Below are 16733 nucleotides of genomic sequence, written 5' to 3'. Positions count from 1 at the left end.
GTCTGGTGGTCAGATGTGCTGTTAGAATCAAATGAACAGCTAATTTTACTTCTAGTCCAGATCCAGAAGATTTTCAGAAATGAAGTGGAAAATTACTGCGTGTACTGCAAAACACCAAAACCTGTGCAACAAATCATGAACCTCCACACTGATAATAAAGTTATTTGAAGCTCTTCACAAGAACAACCTGCCGTTTCTCCTGTAAACCCTTTTCACTACATGTGTTCCTGATGCTCGCTGGCAAATGGCAACAGAGTCTTAAAGCCTGAATCCAATTACTGCTCGCAAAGCCACAGGCGTGGGCTCAGCTTTGCAGAGCGGGTCGAGTCACCGGGAGGCAAAGGTGGACCGTCGGTGTGCTTCGACAGGCCGCCTCTCGCTGAGGAAACTCTCGCTCTGAGCGGCCTGAGAGAGCAAACAGCCGGCTCGCTCTGAGAGAGGAAACTTAAAAACTCGCCGTGAGAGACTGTGGAGTCGCCCGCGGCGCTCCCTCAGGCCGGGCGTCCTCCCCTGTTTGCAGGAGGAGTGGTACGGTCCGTGTTGCCTAGGTGAGTTGACAGTGCTTAGAGGGATAGGCCATATCAGCAGGGCCCATTGTTTCCAGGGGCTTTGGCCACTCCAGCAGGCGCAGAGTGGGCGCTCCTGTCGTTTGTCCTCCCTCTCTCTCTGGACATGCTTGGATTTTAGAAGATAAAGAGAAGATTTTTCCTCAGGTACTTCCTCAGTCTCTGTTTTTCTGTATTTATTTATTGCGCCCGCTGTGATTGAATCACTCGGTTTCTGCCGGGATTAAATCAGGTGAAGGAAGGAGTTTGAGATAACGGCAGGTTTTTTCCTGCGTCTTCATGACACATAAAGGTTCGGTGGCAGTGACTCGTTTCCCCAAAGAATCGGCTGTGAATTTAAGAAAGAAAACCAGAGGTTTTCTTCAGCCTTGTAACGTCCTGAGGATTTATCAGAAGGTGGAGAATGGATGGATGACAACGTTAGTGCAGGTAAACTGATTCTTTCACGTCAAACACGGTGAATTAAAGGTTTATTTCAACCAAACCAGAGTTGGTGGTGAGTGTTGGAACAGCAGAAACAAAAAACAAGAAGGTTTCGGTTAGTTTTATTTTGTTTCTGTGGAGTTTGAAGGTAGTGCTCTTTATGTTTGTAAAATCAGTGTTTCTGTAAATGGAGTCTGGTGGCTTCGAGGAGAGCGCTCCAGCGGCTGGATCTCACTCTTTATGAATGCCAAAAACAAACACTTTGAATGGACGTACGTTGATGCTTGCTCCAGCTTTTCAAAGTGAATATTTTCATAGTTTTTATGATAATAAACTGAATATTTTGGAGCTTTGTGCATTTGTTCAGACAATGAAAGCAGCTGGAATATGTGAGTTTTTGGAAGTCGTGACGTTTTTCACTGTTTTCTGACATTTTAATAAGCGACTGATTCATTGATAATCCAATAAATATAAGGTGCTCCAGCTGTTGCTCAGCTTCAGGTTTGCATCGTGCCAAAGTTTGTGCTCTTCTTTACGTTTCGCTCTCCCCCTCTTTTTGTTTTTTTTGTCGCCGGTGCAGGCAGTGACGCACCGATAAGCCCAGCTGTGATGATGCTGGCACTTTCTTTTGTGTCGTCGTGTTTAGAGCTCAGCGGGGCGAGCTCGGCCCGCGGGCTGCCGCTGCCGCCGCCGCTGCCGGCTGTTTGGCCTCCAACAGCAGCAAGCTGGTGAATCAGCAGGATGTGTCACCGGTGAGCTGTCTGACAGGAGGTGGGAATGAAAAGGTGAGGGATAGACGTAACGAGAAGCATTACTGCTGAGAGGCAGATATCAGCAGACTTAAAGAAAACGGCCATTTAACTTCCATCTCCTCAGGTAAATACTAAACAATCCTTAGCAAAACACCATCAGGTGGATGCTGGATGGGCAGGTGGAGATATATCATTGGAGTCTTTCCTTTCTTATGACACATGAGCACAGGTATATGAAACAGGTGGATGCACAGGTCTGTTTGCAGCCATCAACCCAAAGTGACGATGCTGCGATAACAGTTCTGGTGTTCTCAGTAACTTGATCATGAAACAGTTAAGTTTTGAGTGACTTTGTGATGTTGGTGTACAGAATACTATTTAATTCAATAAAGAAACTGTTAATGGAAACAATAACAAGATAGTGGCAATTTCTGTTTTGCAACTGTCGAGTTAATTTAGCATATTGATCCAAAAGTAAGTTGGTGTAAATGATACAGCAAAATCTGACGATGCATCAGTTTATATGATGTGTGGCAGTAGGACAGGACAGTTTAAACCACCTAAATTACACCTGAGCCACAGTAAAAACCTAAAAATACCTAACCTTACCTACCTAATGCCTAAAAAGTTTTACAATTGTTAATTATTTCAAAATAGGCCTTTAGCCTTTGTTTTTCAAGACATTTTCCTCTTATTAATGCAGTTATTATCTCTCTCAGCAGGCACCTGTTGGTCTGTGTTGACACTTAGTGTAGAAAATGTGGCTGAACCAAACTTCACTCACATTTTGGCTGATTTTAGGTCCATTGCAGGAGATTTTTGAATTAGCAGCTCGACTCACAGGCCCTGCGCAGAATGACTGAATGGATGATGTGAACAGGAACTTCAGACGTGCATGATCTGTATTTGAACTCTGAGAGGCCGCAGCCTCTCCTCCCCAGTGGAGGAGTTTCTTCACGGTGGAGCCGTCTCTCAGTATCTGCCTCCCCCTCAGCCTGACATTGGCTGGTATCTCTCAAAAACAGACGTGGGCCCTGGCCAAACATTCCTGCCTGTGCTGTGTTTCCCGACGTCGTGATTGAATGCACAGCTCACAGAAACATCGGGCCGCCCATCATCTGATAGCCAGAGCCACGTTTAAATCATAATATTTCCCAGTAAACGAGTATTATGACCTCCATCAAGGAGGCTTTTTTTCTGCCCTTTGTTTGGTCTCTCAGCAGGATTACAGAGAAAGTTCTGCCCTGATTTTCATGAAACTTGGTGGAAGGTTGTCGCATGGGCCAAACAAGACACCATTAAAGTTTAATTTTAATAATAGCATTAGCAAATATTCACCTTCCACCACCCTCCTGCAGTAGTTCTATGTACTGCAGGACTTCCACTGAGCGATAGTACTATAAAATGTGCTGCAAATATCAGTAGATTAGACTCTTGTTTTTAGCCGTGCTTCAGGCTTCAAAGCTTCGTCTTACGACCAAACGCCCGCAAAACTAACATGAACATGCTCAGCATCAAAGACGCTAAACCTCTCAACGTGTGAGCAGTTGTGGTGGATTGTAGTTTCCCAGCAGCCCCAGTGGCCCTGCCACATGCAGTGCAAACACTAGATTACAGCAAGGACACCAGGGAGGACAATAACTCCTCCCCCTGGTCTTAAATCCCCCTTTATAATCCCCAAGGAAATCTCCTCCACAGCAGCACAAGGTGGAGTGTGTTTGAGTTCATACTGGGAGGGGGAGGAGGAGGAGGAGGAGGAGGAAGGCAGCTCGACAGTGCTCCCAGCCTCCTCAGAGCGCTCGTCTCTGTCAGACTGCGTGGAGTCGTCTTTTCTGTCCTGGACTGTTTCTGGGGGAGTCGGCTGTGGAGAAGTGAGCCAGAGCACAAAGACAACTTGTGCACAGACTATTGGAGGTAGTTGGTGAGTTGCCACCTTTCGCTGTTGCTCCATTTCACTTCGTTCCCGTCAGCGACACCCAAGCAAGTGTGTTTTATACCACAAAGTCTCCTTCGTAAGTAATTTATGAATCAGCTTGTTTCAGGTTTTTATAGTTATAGGTTGAAGTATTGTGTTGTAAAATAAGGTTTTATTACTGAAGAACAGACAGAACTGACGGGATGAGGTGGAGGTTTCTGCAGATTTGCTTGTAACTTGGCTTTCGAGTAGTTTTTCTGATTCGTATTTTCATTTGGAACACGGAGGCACTTCTCCGTCAGATCCCCTGGACGACAGGTGCGCTCGCAGCCAACTGGGTTAGCTGTGTTTCGGTTTCAAGCTCTCGAATGAACTCGCCTGAGTTTGGCTCGTATGTCCTGGCAGAGGACGGCGGCGTCTCCTCCCCTGTGGAGTATCTGTGACAGGCCAGCTGTATCCTCTGACAATAGACCTTCAGCGCTTTAGAAAAAGACACATTTGCATTTCCATTGTGCAGGAGTTTGTTTGGAGGCAACGCAACAGAGGGAGGGAAGGTTAAAGTAACAGTTACTTTCCCATAATGTCCCGGAAAGGAGCTGATATGCAACCATAAATTCACAGGAAGGTTCCAGCAGTAATTTGGGAGTAATTAAAAGGAAAACTATGTCAGTGCTCATTTGGTACACATCCAATAAACTCCAATTAGTGAGTGTTTTAGTCAAAAAATGATTTGCATTGCATCCAATCCAACATGTGGATAATAAGGTTTCCAAGAAGCCGATATTCCAAATTAAATGCTAAATATTTACTCATCCTTTCTTTTCAACTCAAACACAGCCCGCCCACTACGTGATTGACAGGTGATCTCTGAAGTGCGCCACACTAACATCTGCCATTTTATCCGCTCCGCTGCTCATCTTTTCTCCTTAATGACAGAAAACAGCACAACAGCAACATAAACTTGGATCGTCAAATATCTTTACTTTCCCCTGAGAGATTATACGCAGCAAACCAGTGATCATAAGGAAACCAGAGCCAGGTGAGGTGCTGTCAGACGGTCTTTCTTTGTCCCCCTGCAGCCACTGGGAGACTCTCCTGGGAGATGTCTAGCAGAGATGTCCCACTTGGAGCGAGGGTTCGGCCTCCCTGCATTCCTTTGCTGAAAGAATGCAGCGTCTCCATCGTGACCTGGCAGGGTTAAAGTTTCAATCAGGGCGGCTGGAGTCTCATTTGGCTGAGATATTTCACTTTGGTCTGACATTTGTGAACTTGTGAACTTGGAAAACAATCTCCCCAAAATATCTGCATCTAACATTTTAACACAGACAACATTATCTTTGAAAAGATCCCAAAACGTTCTATTACGACAGTGCCGTTTCTCCTTCTGAGAGCTTTTATTTTTATTTTGTTCCCTTCTTTTCAGTGTGAAGACTAATTTTCAAATTTAAGCGACAAAACTCGGAGGAGTGGAAGGTGGTGATCGACGGGGGCAACCGTCTGAACATCCGTCCCGTTTTTCTGAAAGCTCAGCAGCTAAGCTCCGTCTGGGCCATATGGCTGTGACAGATCTGTCCCCTCTCCTGTTGTGAAAGCCCTTCACAATAAGAGAGGGGTCACAGGTTGTGGTCGGTAGTTTCCTTGAGCAAAGCACTAAACTCCAGCCTTTAAACACAATTCTGGGTGGAGTCCGCTCCGTGATTCGCTCCACGACGCAGTGACCTTTCAGCATATGAACAAGAGCTCCAACAGCTGCCCGCTGTGAGGCGATAAACGCTGCACCAGCTCAGTTTCGTCAGGCTTCTGACCATCTTCGCCCAAAAAGGGTGCCAACAGCTTTAATTTGGCCTTGTTTCAGTTTGACGTTTCACTTCAAGCAGGTGGTCCAACCCCTGCAGTGTCTTTGGAAAGTTGAGAGAGATGGGCTGCCAGCAGGGTTGCACTGCGTGATGATTAGAGGTCCAGGTTGAAGAAAAGAAGGAGCCTTTAAATTAGGCAGTTTGTGTTTGTCGTTGCTGTCTACAGTATATTAGACTCGTGCAAGCACCGCCTTCAGACTCTCAGGCTTCCTGTTTCTGCTTCAGAGAGAAGAAATGTTTTGTTAATTTTTGCTAATGGCCGACGTGGCCTCCTCTTCCTTTTCCTTTTTCTCCTTCCATCACTTGCCGCCCATCAGGGCTAAAATGGTCGATGTAGTATCGCCTCGCACAATGCCGTCAGAAACCGAGGTGCACGTGGCGAGGAGCTTTCTCACCAAGATTTTGCGAAGCTCTATGAGGTACCATCAGCCAGCCCCATCCCGCTGTGTTTGCTGGTAGTTTTTGGTGAACCCAGGTGTTGCTCAGCAAGTGTGTACTTTGTGTTTCTTTGTAGTATTTTGTACTGTGTATTACCCTCTGTGGTGACTGTTGTCCAAACCAAAATATTCTTTTTTAGTATTTTGTGTTTGTCCTAAAGTTGTGATGTTCAGCCCCCTCATGTGCTGTTTGTTTTTTTCCTCTGGTTAAATATGTCGTGTGAAATTAGGGTGCATGATCTTTTGAACACATGTAATTCTTTTCCTTGTCAACACGCTCTCCAGGAAAAACCGCTTCAGGCAAGGGTATGTGCACGTTTGATGTGAGCTGAAACTTACCCAGAAATGTCTAGAAAAATATTTCCTAGATCCCAAATACTCAATAGTGAGTTTGGATCCTTATTGGAAGACTTCCCGTTTTTAAATAACTGATAAATGATTTTGTGGTCTGACCCTTCATCTGCACATGTTGCTCTGCAACCCAACGTTTAACAAATGGACTCTGCAAAGTTTGGAAAATGCAAAAGCTGAAATGCCAAATGCTCCCTTGTGATTGTGTGAAGTGTTTTGTTGCAGGAAGAATGATCCGGGCTCGCGGCCTCATACGTGGCACTCTTCCAAGCTGACAGAAGAGGAGTCAGAGCCCGCCAAGAGAGAAGCCACCCCAGTACCAGTGTGGCAGCCAAAATATGAAGCAAGGTGAGCCGTTTAAATTCTTTTTTAGCTTCTCTGGACATTAAAAGGGTAGAAAATGTATTTTAGTCATTCACAAGCCTGATCAGATGTTGGCCTGACCATTTCTCAAGCATAAAGGAACAAAGGTAGTGTTATGACGTAGCATAAAAAGAATTCATCAGATTCAAGCATTCAATTAATTCTGACCTTACACACCAGGTCCAAAGAGTTGTCCACGCAGCAGGACCAGGACAACCAGAATCAACTAACCAGCCAGTTCAACATGGAGAGACTGGAGCGTCCCTCTCATCCTTACCCTCCTGGTCGTCTTTCACCAACTAAATACACCGCCAGTGCCGAGCCGCTCTGTGGACCAGGGGCCAAAAGGGACTCCGGGCTGAGTTGTTTCTCTAGCAGTTCCAGTCCTCCTGTTCGTGACTCCAGCACATGTGGTAGGAAGGGCACCAGCACTGAAAACATTTTCTTCAAGGGCCTTCAGAACGAAGGGCCTCAGCAGGCTGAGCGGCCCAGGTACCCGCAGCCGACACTGGGGAATGGAGGCTGGGAGGGTCTACGGGCAGAAGAGCAGCCTTCCTGCAGAGTGTCCATTGCAGGGAGACCCATTGGTCCAGTGTGGCAGGTACCAGAGAAAAAGAAGTCCCAGTCTCCTCCTCCACCACCTCCTCCCCTGCGCAGTGACAGCTTTGCAGCCACAAAGGTGTTCCCTTACTCTGAAGGGCCTAGTGGTCCAACAAAAAGCAAAGGCAGGTCCATTGAAAAGCTGACAGAACATAATGATCAGAATGGCTTCAGGTCTCAACAGGAGAAAACCTCAGAGGCCAGACATAACATCAACCCCCTGCCCACTAAAGACTTCCTCCATCCCAACATGGCAGCTGACCACAACCACAACCAGTTGCAACCCAACAAACTTTTCTCCCTGTCCAGCAATGACGTCAGACAGTCTCATTACACCCAACGACCTGCCCACCAGAGGCAGTACAGTGACGAAAGCCCCCTCTATCTGCAGACCAGGTCAGCTCCTTCCACCAAGATTCAGAGTGTGGGAAGTTACTATCGCAGCCTCCAGGATCTGCCCACAAACACCTTTGGCCGCAAACAGGTCCGCCACTCCACAGCATCCATGGCAAGTTCTGCTGCAAACCTAAACCTGGAGAATGGGGGGTACAACCGATTCTACAGCCTGGCGACCAAGCATTCCATTCAGACTGCTGAGCTTCTGGCCAGGCAAGGCAAAGCAGAGGCTCGGAGGGGGGAAACAGAGAAACTCCAATGGGTAAACAGCAATGAACCAGGCTTTCCAAGTTCCTTGAAGACAAACATGAAGGCAAAGTACTCCCTACCTCCATTCCAGATGCCTTGCAGTGAAAATAAGGAGCGCGATGGCCATTCCCATCTGGGGAATGGTCTGCATTATGACCACCAAACCGCTGAACTTTCTGTTCGGAGCCACAGCCCAGAGGATGCTGCAAAGAGAGGTGAAGGACACTCTAATGACATGAAAAGACACTTCCCAGCACATCAAAGTAATGATCATAAGGTCAGTCTTTCTAGGCACCAAGACCCATGGGTACCCCAAGAAGATCACAGAATATGCCCCCTGAAAACCCCACTTCTCCACTCCCTAGCCCAGGAGAGTAGGACTCTGGCTGAGAGGCAACCAGCAGCTATGACCACAGGTGTCATGTCCACCCAGGACGCCAGTGACATCATGGCGGCCAGCAGTGGAAAATCAAATCGACGCAGCGACCGTTATGCCACCACCCTCCGCAATGAGATCCAGCAGAAGCGGGCCCAGTTGCAAAAGAGCCGCAGTGCTGCAACCCTGACATGCGATGCAGAGGATGAGGAGGCAGAGGAGTGGAGATCCACAAAGACTTCTGCGTCTTCTGGCGTCTCCTTCTCTAACACCTACAAGGACCACCTGAAAGAGGCACAGGCCAGGGTCCTCCAAGCTACCTCCTTCCAAAGACGAGACCTTGAGCCTCTTTGGCCAGAGGCACCGGTAGTTAAAACCTCCAATGGACGCATTAGAGGACGTAAGCGCTTCCCCCTGGCCAAGAGGACGCACTCCTTCTCAGAGCCTGATAAGATAGACAAGGTGGGAGTGGAGGGAGAACCACAAACAGGGTCTTTTGGAGAGCGGAGGAAGTTCTTTGAGGCCAAACCGGCATTTTCCAGGCCTGTGCTGAAGTCCAGTCCGGCAGACCTTGGTGAGACAGGAAAACCCAAAGAGAGAACTCCCACTGGAGAGCCTGAGGAGGCTCACCCATCCGCAGACCCCAACCACCTCAGCCCTGGACATAAGCAGTTCTTTCTAGAGCAGCAGAGGCTTGGGACCTTCGCTGAGTACCAGGCCACATGGAACAATAAGAAGAAGTCATCAGAGGCCAAAACGCAAGGGAGGTATCACTCAGCGGAGAACATCTTAGATGCAGATGCCGAGGAGAAGGCTGTGTGCGTCCATGAGAGATCCCGATCTTCTCCCTCTGCAGACTTCTATACACAGGTGAGAAGATCAGAGTGTATGTGGATGATTTAGAGGTGAAAACATGTATGTTTCCAGACAGATTGTGGCAGATGACCTACCGAGTGTGCTCGAGTACCTGTTTGACAAGATATATTCCCTCCTGAAGGTTATTAATGATTGATTGATGTAACTTCACCTTTTTTTTGCAGAACATTCCTTCACCATGGAGAGAGCCTCACAGCCAGCAGGGCAGTTACACTGCCAGGTGAGACGGAGGTTTACAGTGTTTGTACAGAGAAAACAGTAGACAGGAGACATTGATTCAGCTCTGTTACTTCCTCTGCTGACAATTTAACAGTGACCCCCCTTCCCCAACGGCGAGGCGGTGCAACATTCCTTCTTTGAAAATGCCATCGAAAAGGGGCTAAAGCGAGGTTGCCGCACTTTCCGAGGTGTCCAATAAGAACTAACTTCCTGCCCTGACCTGTTGATTGCTCTGAAACACCAGCCAAAAAGAAACTCGTGAGAAGTTTCATGTTCATGTGGAATGTGTTGAGCTTTCAGGGCAGAGAGAGAGAACACGTCTCGGTTTCTCATTTCAGGTTTCCTGAGCTGAGAGGAAAATATCATTTTCTGTCATACGAGATCTGTTCCCAGCCTTATCTCGTGTTGTTGGAGCTCATGTTGGTGTGAGCAGTATCTGCTGGAGTCCAGTAGCAAACTCCACCCAGATTTACAAAAGTGTCTGTGCATTTGCAGGAGATTTATGGCGGGTGGGGAGTATCATTTTGTCCTTAAGCTGCTGTTTAATTTGGACACGTATCTTTGCTAAATGGTGAAATGAATCCAAGCGTCAGTGAGCCTTACACTGAGATGTCTAAGCTGAAGTGTTGCAGGATGATAGTCTAACCTCTGAAGTCAGAGGTGATTTGTGCAGTTTTGCTTTTCACCATTCAGGCCCTAAAAGTATTTTGTTTTATGAACATTTCACCTTAATGTGAGGATTAAAAGTAAGAAATGAATCAAGTGATTTTCACCCTAAAACATCAAAATGAAGCCCATAAGTGTTGCCTCAGGCTGTCAGTACATCAACATTAATGTGGTTTATTGAATCTGTCTGTTAAATATATTGAAAGTTTCTTTACATATGCATGTATTTCTTTTTGCTCCTTTAGTCTATTTTAAAGCCAGCGGGAGCTGCAGCTGGATGATTAGCTTAGAGGGGCTGAAGTGATGTCATCATAAATGAAAGCTGCCTTTAGTGCATTATGGTCCTGAAACCACAAGAGAAACAGATATCAAGAGACAAACAAGTGCAGACTGTACAGAAACTACACGTAACATACAGGAAGAGGTTTTATCTTATATAACAGTTTTAAACAAATGTAGTCGGTTTTAACAGCAGAATTTATTGTTATCACTCGTACTGATGGAGTTTGTCTTGACTTTGACCTCTAGGGGAAAAACTGAGAACAGGCTGCGATACCAGCCCGACCACAGCCCACAGTCAGCCTCGTCAGTCCCCAGAAACGAGGGCCCGGTCCCAGGCCTCAGTGACCACAGGTCCAAACCAGACGCTGACAATCCCTCCCACACCACACACTACTTGGGCCCTCGCAGCCTCAGCCCCAACGTTGGCTCCCATCTTCCACAAGCCAAGAGCCTCCTGCCGCCGCCCAGGCCCCATTTAGGCCCAGAAACCACATCCTCCTCCCAGGAATTCCTCGCTGGCGCCCAGGCGGACCCGGCAGAGCTCCAGCCTCTGTCCAGCTCTGACACCCAGCACCATGCAACTGCCCAGAAGTCCTCCGCCGGCCCCGCCCCGGCCAGCTCGCCTCACCTCAGCGGGACGTCCGGAGCAGACACGAGCAGAGGAGATGCAGAAAACGAGGAGGAACAACCGCAGCCACCTTCCTCTTCATCCTCGTCCTCCTCCCGGACGGTGGCTTTGTCTCTTCCCGCCGATCGGGTGCGGTCTCCCTCGCCACAGTTCGCACCACCGAGACTGACGGACAAACCGCCGGCCGTGTTCGTGCAGGATGACTCACCGCTCAGGTAAGCAGCTTAGCCAAAGGGCTTCAGGTCTCCTCACAGCCCCTCGTTACGTAAGCTTCTCCCTTCTGTTCTAGTGGGGGAGGCTGTGAAAAGCAACTTTGGGTAAACAACTTCAAGAAAAAGACAGAAGGACGGTCAGACAGTGATAAACGATACCTGAGTGTAGAATTAGATGATTCATGCTTTTACATCAGACTTTAAATGGTGGGATTTCCCTCAAATGGCACAACAGGTGTCAGAGGAATGAACTGAAGAGGAAGCTTATTGTCTTATTCTGCTGTCAGCAGCTGAAAATGCTCCAAATGTGCCCACAGAGAGGAGGATCAGAGTTTGATTGAGCTTGTAGTTGATTTCCTCTGCGGCCTGAGACAAATCGAACTGGAGGCTGTAATTTTGTTCAAGCCACATGGCTGCTGTGACCTTTGCTTTCCGCTGCAGCTCTGCTCTACGATCCGGCCTTTAATTACAAACGGTCCACTATGTTTATTACAAAATGTGTTTCCATACGCTGACATCTGTGCTTCGTTCTGAGGGTGGATGTTTTTTAATTGACCCGCTGAAAACATTCCCAAAGTTTTCAAAACCTGAGTTATTTTGAGAAATGTGTATTTTTGATCTCACAGGAGATATCTGTGCTTTTTTGTGCTATTTTGCAGGTTATTTAGCAGAAATATGAGTTACACTACAAACAAATATAGACAATTAAAGAAAAGTTTAATTTGTAGTTTAGGATGTGATCACATCACTCCACCTTCCTTTCCTCTTCAGTTTTGAACATTTAATGCAGAAACATAAAGTACTTTTCTTTAAAAGAATCATTGAATTAGAAGAAACTTTAACAAATTATGTGGTGAATTTTCAGCTGAAGTTGAAGTTTTTCAGGCTTTGATGTCGAAATCTGTGTCCCGTCCAGGTCAGAGAGTGATCTGAAGCTCCCTGCAGACATGAACAGTCCGGTGAGGAAAGTCCCCGTGAGGATCGTCCACGCTGAGAGCAGCTCGGAGCGAGAGGGCAGGGCCTACCTGCCTCAGAGCAGCGAGTCCTGCAGCGCCTTCGAGCTGCCGCCCCACGTCCCCTCCCTGAGCACCACACAGCGCCCGGCCTCGTCCCTGTTCAGCGCCTACGCCCGCCAGGCCCATCAGGACCCGGCTCAGGCTCCGGTGTCAGTCCAGGAGTCAGCCCACGAGTCCAATTCGGCGGGGACTCGGCACTCAGAAGAGGACGCCAAGAGGGAGGAGCTGGCCAGGGACATCATGGGTAAAGACAAGTCCCTGGTGGACATCCTGGACCAGAGTGGCAGGATGACCACCATGGACCTGATGGAAGGGCTCTTCCCCACGGAGGAGCAGATCCTGGAGGGGGCTCTCCAGCGCAGGAGGGCCTCCTCCGGCTCCAGGCTGCCCACCTCATCCCCCAGGAGCATGGACAGGTGGGAAATGTGATCAGCATGGCCAGGTGTGCAGGGAGAGGCTACACTCTCTCTAGAGAACATCGCATCCTCAAGTGTTGATTCTGTTCTCTTTGACCTCTGACCTCCCTGCAGCAACCGATTGGTTGACAGTTGACTCCTCGGTTATCCTGCAATTTATGATCTATTCACAAAATGTTAACAACAAGCTTCTCTGAAAGAGTGGCCTTTCTGCCCTCCCATGCTCTCCCGTCCCGCCCGGTCAGAATATCCAAATGCATACATGAATATATAAATGCACATTTAAAGTAAAACAAATAGTCTGTGACATTTATATGAAAGAGAAAACAGGGCGATTGATGAATTAATTAACAAATTAAGCCAACTGTAAGTTTTACAGACTAATAAAAGTTTTAAAGCCTTTTTATCAACAGTCCAGAAATGAGGGAGCTGTCCAGCCTGCCCTCTGGTGGACAAAATGTCTCATTACAGTTATCTCAAATTAAATTCCATTATAAATACTGAGTTACTGGATTTAAAGCAGATATAAACAGTATGTTTGTCACCTGATTTCATGGCGTCGTTGAAACACAGGCATGCCTCAGAACCCTTTAAGAGTGTTTACTTGTGTTTGTCAGGAGGGAGGAGGAGGACGTGTCTGTCTCTGCAGCAGCCTCCCTGGTCCCCAGCTCCTCCTATTACAACACATCTGCTCCCAAAGCCGAGCTCCTCATCAAGATGAAGGACATGCAGGAGCAGCTGGAGGAGCAGGACTCTGAGGACGAGCTGGATGTCGACCTTGCAAGTAAAAAGGTAAAACTGAGCAGCCTGCAGATCAGTGAATCAGCCTCAATCAATTTCAGACTTTTTAACATTCAGTGTTTTTGTTGTCCTCCGTTCCTTCACGCTCTCCAGCAAGAGCTGATCTCCAGCCTGGCGGGGAAGCTGGAGGTGCTGCGGGAGGCACGGCACAGCCTGCAGGAGGACGTGGAGGACAACGAGGCTCTGGGCCGCGAGGTGGAGGCCACCGTGCAGCGCCTCTGTCAGCCCAACCAGCTCGACAAGTTCCGCATGTTCGTGGGCGACCTGGACAAGGTGGTGAGCCTGCTGCTGTCGCTGTCGGGGCGGCTCGCCCGGGTGGAGAACGCCCTCAACAGCCTGGAGGAAGAAGCCCCACCAGAGGAGAAGGTAACAGCATGAGGGCAGGGGAAAATCTTTCATCTGTTCAGATAAATGACCACCAGGATGACTGAATAATGACTAATATCCGTCCTTCACCAGCGGACCCTGACAGAGAAGCGCAAGCTGCTGATGCGGCAGCACGAGGACGCCAAGGAGCTGAAGGAGAACCTGGACCGCCGGGAGCACCTGGTTTCCGGCATCATGGAGGCCCACCTGGACGCAGAGAGCCTGGACGACTACCGCCACTTTGTGAAGATGAAGTCGGCCCTCATCATCGAGCAGCGCAAACTAGAGGACAAGATCAAGCTGGGCGAGGAGCAGCTGAAGTGCCTGGTGGACAGTCTGCCGATGGAGCAGAGGCCGCTGTTCTGATCCGGTCCTGCGGGAGAAGTACTGGATCAAGACTCAGGAGGCCTGGAAGTTGGGGGATTTCTGCATTTGTGGCCGCTGCGTGTAGCATTTTTATATTAATGTCATTGTTTGAGGCTCAGTTTTATGCCAGTTTGTTCCTCAAAATGAATACTGCATTTACGTGTGACCCCTTTTGAGCCTCAGTAGCTAAATTAGGAAGTAAGATCAGTCAATTAGAAACGTAACTGAGCAAAAAACGACGGCTTCGTGGAGGCCCAGTTTTTTCCACGACGGCTAGTGATTGATGTTTATTTCTTGCTTTTAGTCGACCAAAGTCAAGATGTCTATGCTGATGTTTCAGATAAAAAAAGTTAAACATCTGTGCGTGGAGGCATCAAACTAAACCAATGCCAATATTCCATTTCTGTAAAAACTGCTCAGAGCCACTTGCACAACATAAAGCTGAAACTCAGGGTTGGAAAATTAATAAATAACGTGTGTATACACACACAAACCACACGTTGCTCTCGACCCTGATGCAAACACACACATTTGGTCCTGTCGCCATCTGATTCCAGTCCCCCTTCATTATTGATGTCTCTGAATTGTTGTATTTCAGCTGCTCTCCGGCTGCATGTGGCTGCATCTGTCATTCAATATCGTGTGTTTTAAGTTTTAAAGTAATATTTTCTAGTAATTTATTGTAGCCTTTTTTGAAAACCTCTGCAGAGAGCAGGGAAACGTAATTTATTTATCTCCTCCTGTGTCACTTTTACACAATATCTCATTTTTGAGTGAAACTCTTGAATGTTTGCTAGAATAAGAGAAAACTTCATCCTCATGAAGACGATGCTGACTTCCAGCAGGACTTTTTCTATATGATAACACACAGCGAATGTGTCCTGGATTGCTTTGTTGCCTGTAATCTCACAGGTTTTCGTTCACACGTGGTGCTTTTAGCTGAAGCTCCCATTGAAAATCTCATCACCTCCGGACTCCGGACTGACCTCTCAGAGGAAAACAGTTTCTGAGGAGGTTAATCTAAAAGTGAGCACTTTACTCTTTGCTTTGGCCCACTCACGGGACTCTCTGCATATATATTTATTTGAAGACGTGCCTACTGTAGCCTCCCACCACTGTGAACTTCATGGACTGACATGGGCGTGCCCCTGGGTACTGTTTCCAGCCCACACACACTTCCTCATGCATTGCACCCTTTCACCAACCTTCAAAGCAATAAAATGATAAAGCTGAGTGATCTGCTGTTGTTTTGTTTTATTTTTTATCATATCTAAGAATCAGTTTTGTGTCATGCTACTGTTCTGTTATTGAATGCTGCCTGGAAACTTAACTTTTTACAGCAAGGGTCAAACTGCAACTCAATTACAGATATGACGTGAAACAAATGAGGTTTTTACTGTGCAACAGTGCTCACTGTTCAGTTCAAACACTTCTACGCCAGTTCACAAAGACAATACAAAGGTTTTTTAAATTATTTATTTAAAATCAGGAAGACTCATCCTTAAAAAAAGCAATAAACATCTTGTCTCTTAAAGTTGTGCAGCCAAACTGAAAAACAGTAATAAACTCTCAGTGAGAAGTTATAATGTCTATTTAAGATAATTAAAGACAATAAAGCTTAAAACACATAAAATCTGCTTGGAAGAAGCATGTATCCACCTTGATTTTAGATATTTCATCTGATTAGATTTCACTTTTCGCAGTGTGTAGTTGATACAGACAAAACAAAGAAAAAACACAGGAATAAATAAAGAAATGAAGTAAATCGGTATGACTGAGTTTTCCCGCGTTTCCTCGTTTGCTGATTTCTTGTTGAGGTCTTTGATTTAAGATGAGAAATACTGAGTGGACCTTCCAGACTGAAACAACACTTTGTGTTTGCTGCTCTACAGGCTTTTCTGCTGTGACTTGAGCTAAATGCTACTAATTATTAGCATGAAAGTGTTGAGTTTACAGCGTCACAGTCAGACTGATCCCATGTTGTGACCATTCAAACAGCCAAAGGTCGTTTCTGTTTGGACTGTTTGCTCAGGTTGGGCAGGGTTGGAGCGGAAAGAGACGGCGGGGGGACGTTATTACCACGTCAGGACCAATACTGATTCCAGTGTTACAGCTAATTTCTTTATTTTCTTATTATCATCGTCCATATTTATTCTCTTGTTCTCAGCGTTCAGGCTGTGCAGACTCTCAGTAAGTCTTCCATCGTCTGGCCAAACGTTTCCTGTTGTTTCTGATCTCTGCTGTCATATTTTCCATCTGTTGCTCAGCTCAGTGCAACAGGCTGAACAGCATCTCCTGTATTTTCCAGCTCCAGCCGCCGTTGTCCTCCACATGCAAGCTGTACACATTACAATTACATTTTTGCATTTGCAAAATGATGCAAATGTGCAGCTGTGCACACTTTTTTTATTCTATTCTGGTTTCTAATCAGCCACCAAAACACGACGCTCTGGAGAAACCACATTTAATTCTGCTCTTTTCTGTAGTTGCAAAGACAAATAAACTTGAATTTGAAAAGCAGATGCACATTTCGGAATCTGTCTACATTAAACTGTCAAATTACAAGCCTTCGAAATGATGCATTTTTGCCCTGAACTCAGC

The 16733-nt window shown here is 46.9% G+C and overlaps 1 protein-coding gene across 1 annotated transcript; it reads left to right on the top strand.

Annotated features, from left to right (window-relative positions):
* Window positions 1-954: 954 nt before the first annotated feature.
* On the top strand, window positions 955-15310 carry LOC121627314 (protein Shroom2-like). Its single transcript, XM_041966162.1, has 10 exons — window positions 955-995; window positions 6235-6255; window positions 6526-6648; window positions 6844-9154; window positions 9325-9380; window positions 10574-11170; window positions 12084-12599; window positions 13217-13391; window positions 13494-13766; window positions 13860-15310. Exons 4-10 carry the CDS (start codon window positions 6908-6910, stop codon window positions 14130-14132), a joined length of 4137 nt encoding a protein of 1378 aa, XP_041822096.1. The 5' UTR covers window positions 955-995; window positions 6235-6255; window positions 6526-6648; window positions 6844-6907; the 3' UTR covers window positions 14133-15310.
* The last annotated feature ends 1423 nt before the right edge of the window (window positions 15311-16733 follow it).

Source organism: Chelmon rostratus, chromosome 24 (assembly GCF_017976325.1).
Source record: "Chelmon rostratus isolate fCheRos1 chromosome 24, fCheRos1.pri, whole genome shotgun sequence".
In the NCBI taxonomy this organism is placed as follows: domain Eukaryota; kingdom Metazoa; phylum Chordata; class Actinopteri; order Chaetodontiformes; family Chaetodontidae; genus Chelmon; species Chelmon rostratus.
This window is presented reverse-complemented; position numbering and strand designations above follow the sequence as displayed.

Bases quoted from the DNA above. Each gene is read 5' to 3' on its own strand.
- LOC121627314 (XM_041966162.1), top strand. From the start codon at position 6,908: ATGGAGAGACTGGAGCGTCCCTCTCATCCTTACCCTCCTGGTCGTCTT. The intron at 9,155-9,324 runs GTGAGAAGATCA...TTTTTTTTGCAG, and splicing joins CTGCAGACTTCTATACACAG to AACATTCCTTCACCATGGAG. The intron at 9,381-10,573 runs GTGAGACGGAGG...TTTGACCTCTAG, and splicing joins CAGGGCAGTTACACTGCCAG to GGGAAAAACTGAGAACAGGC.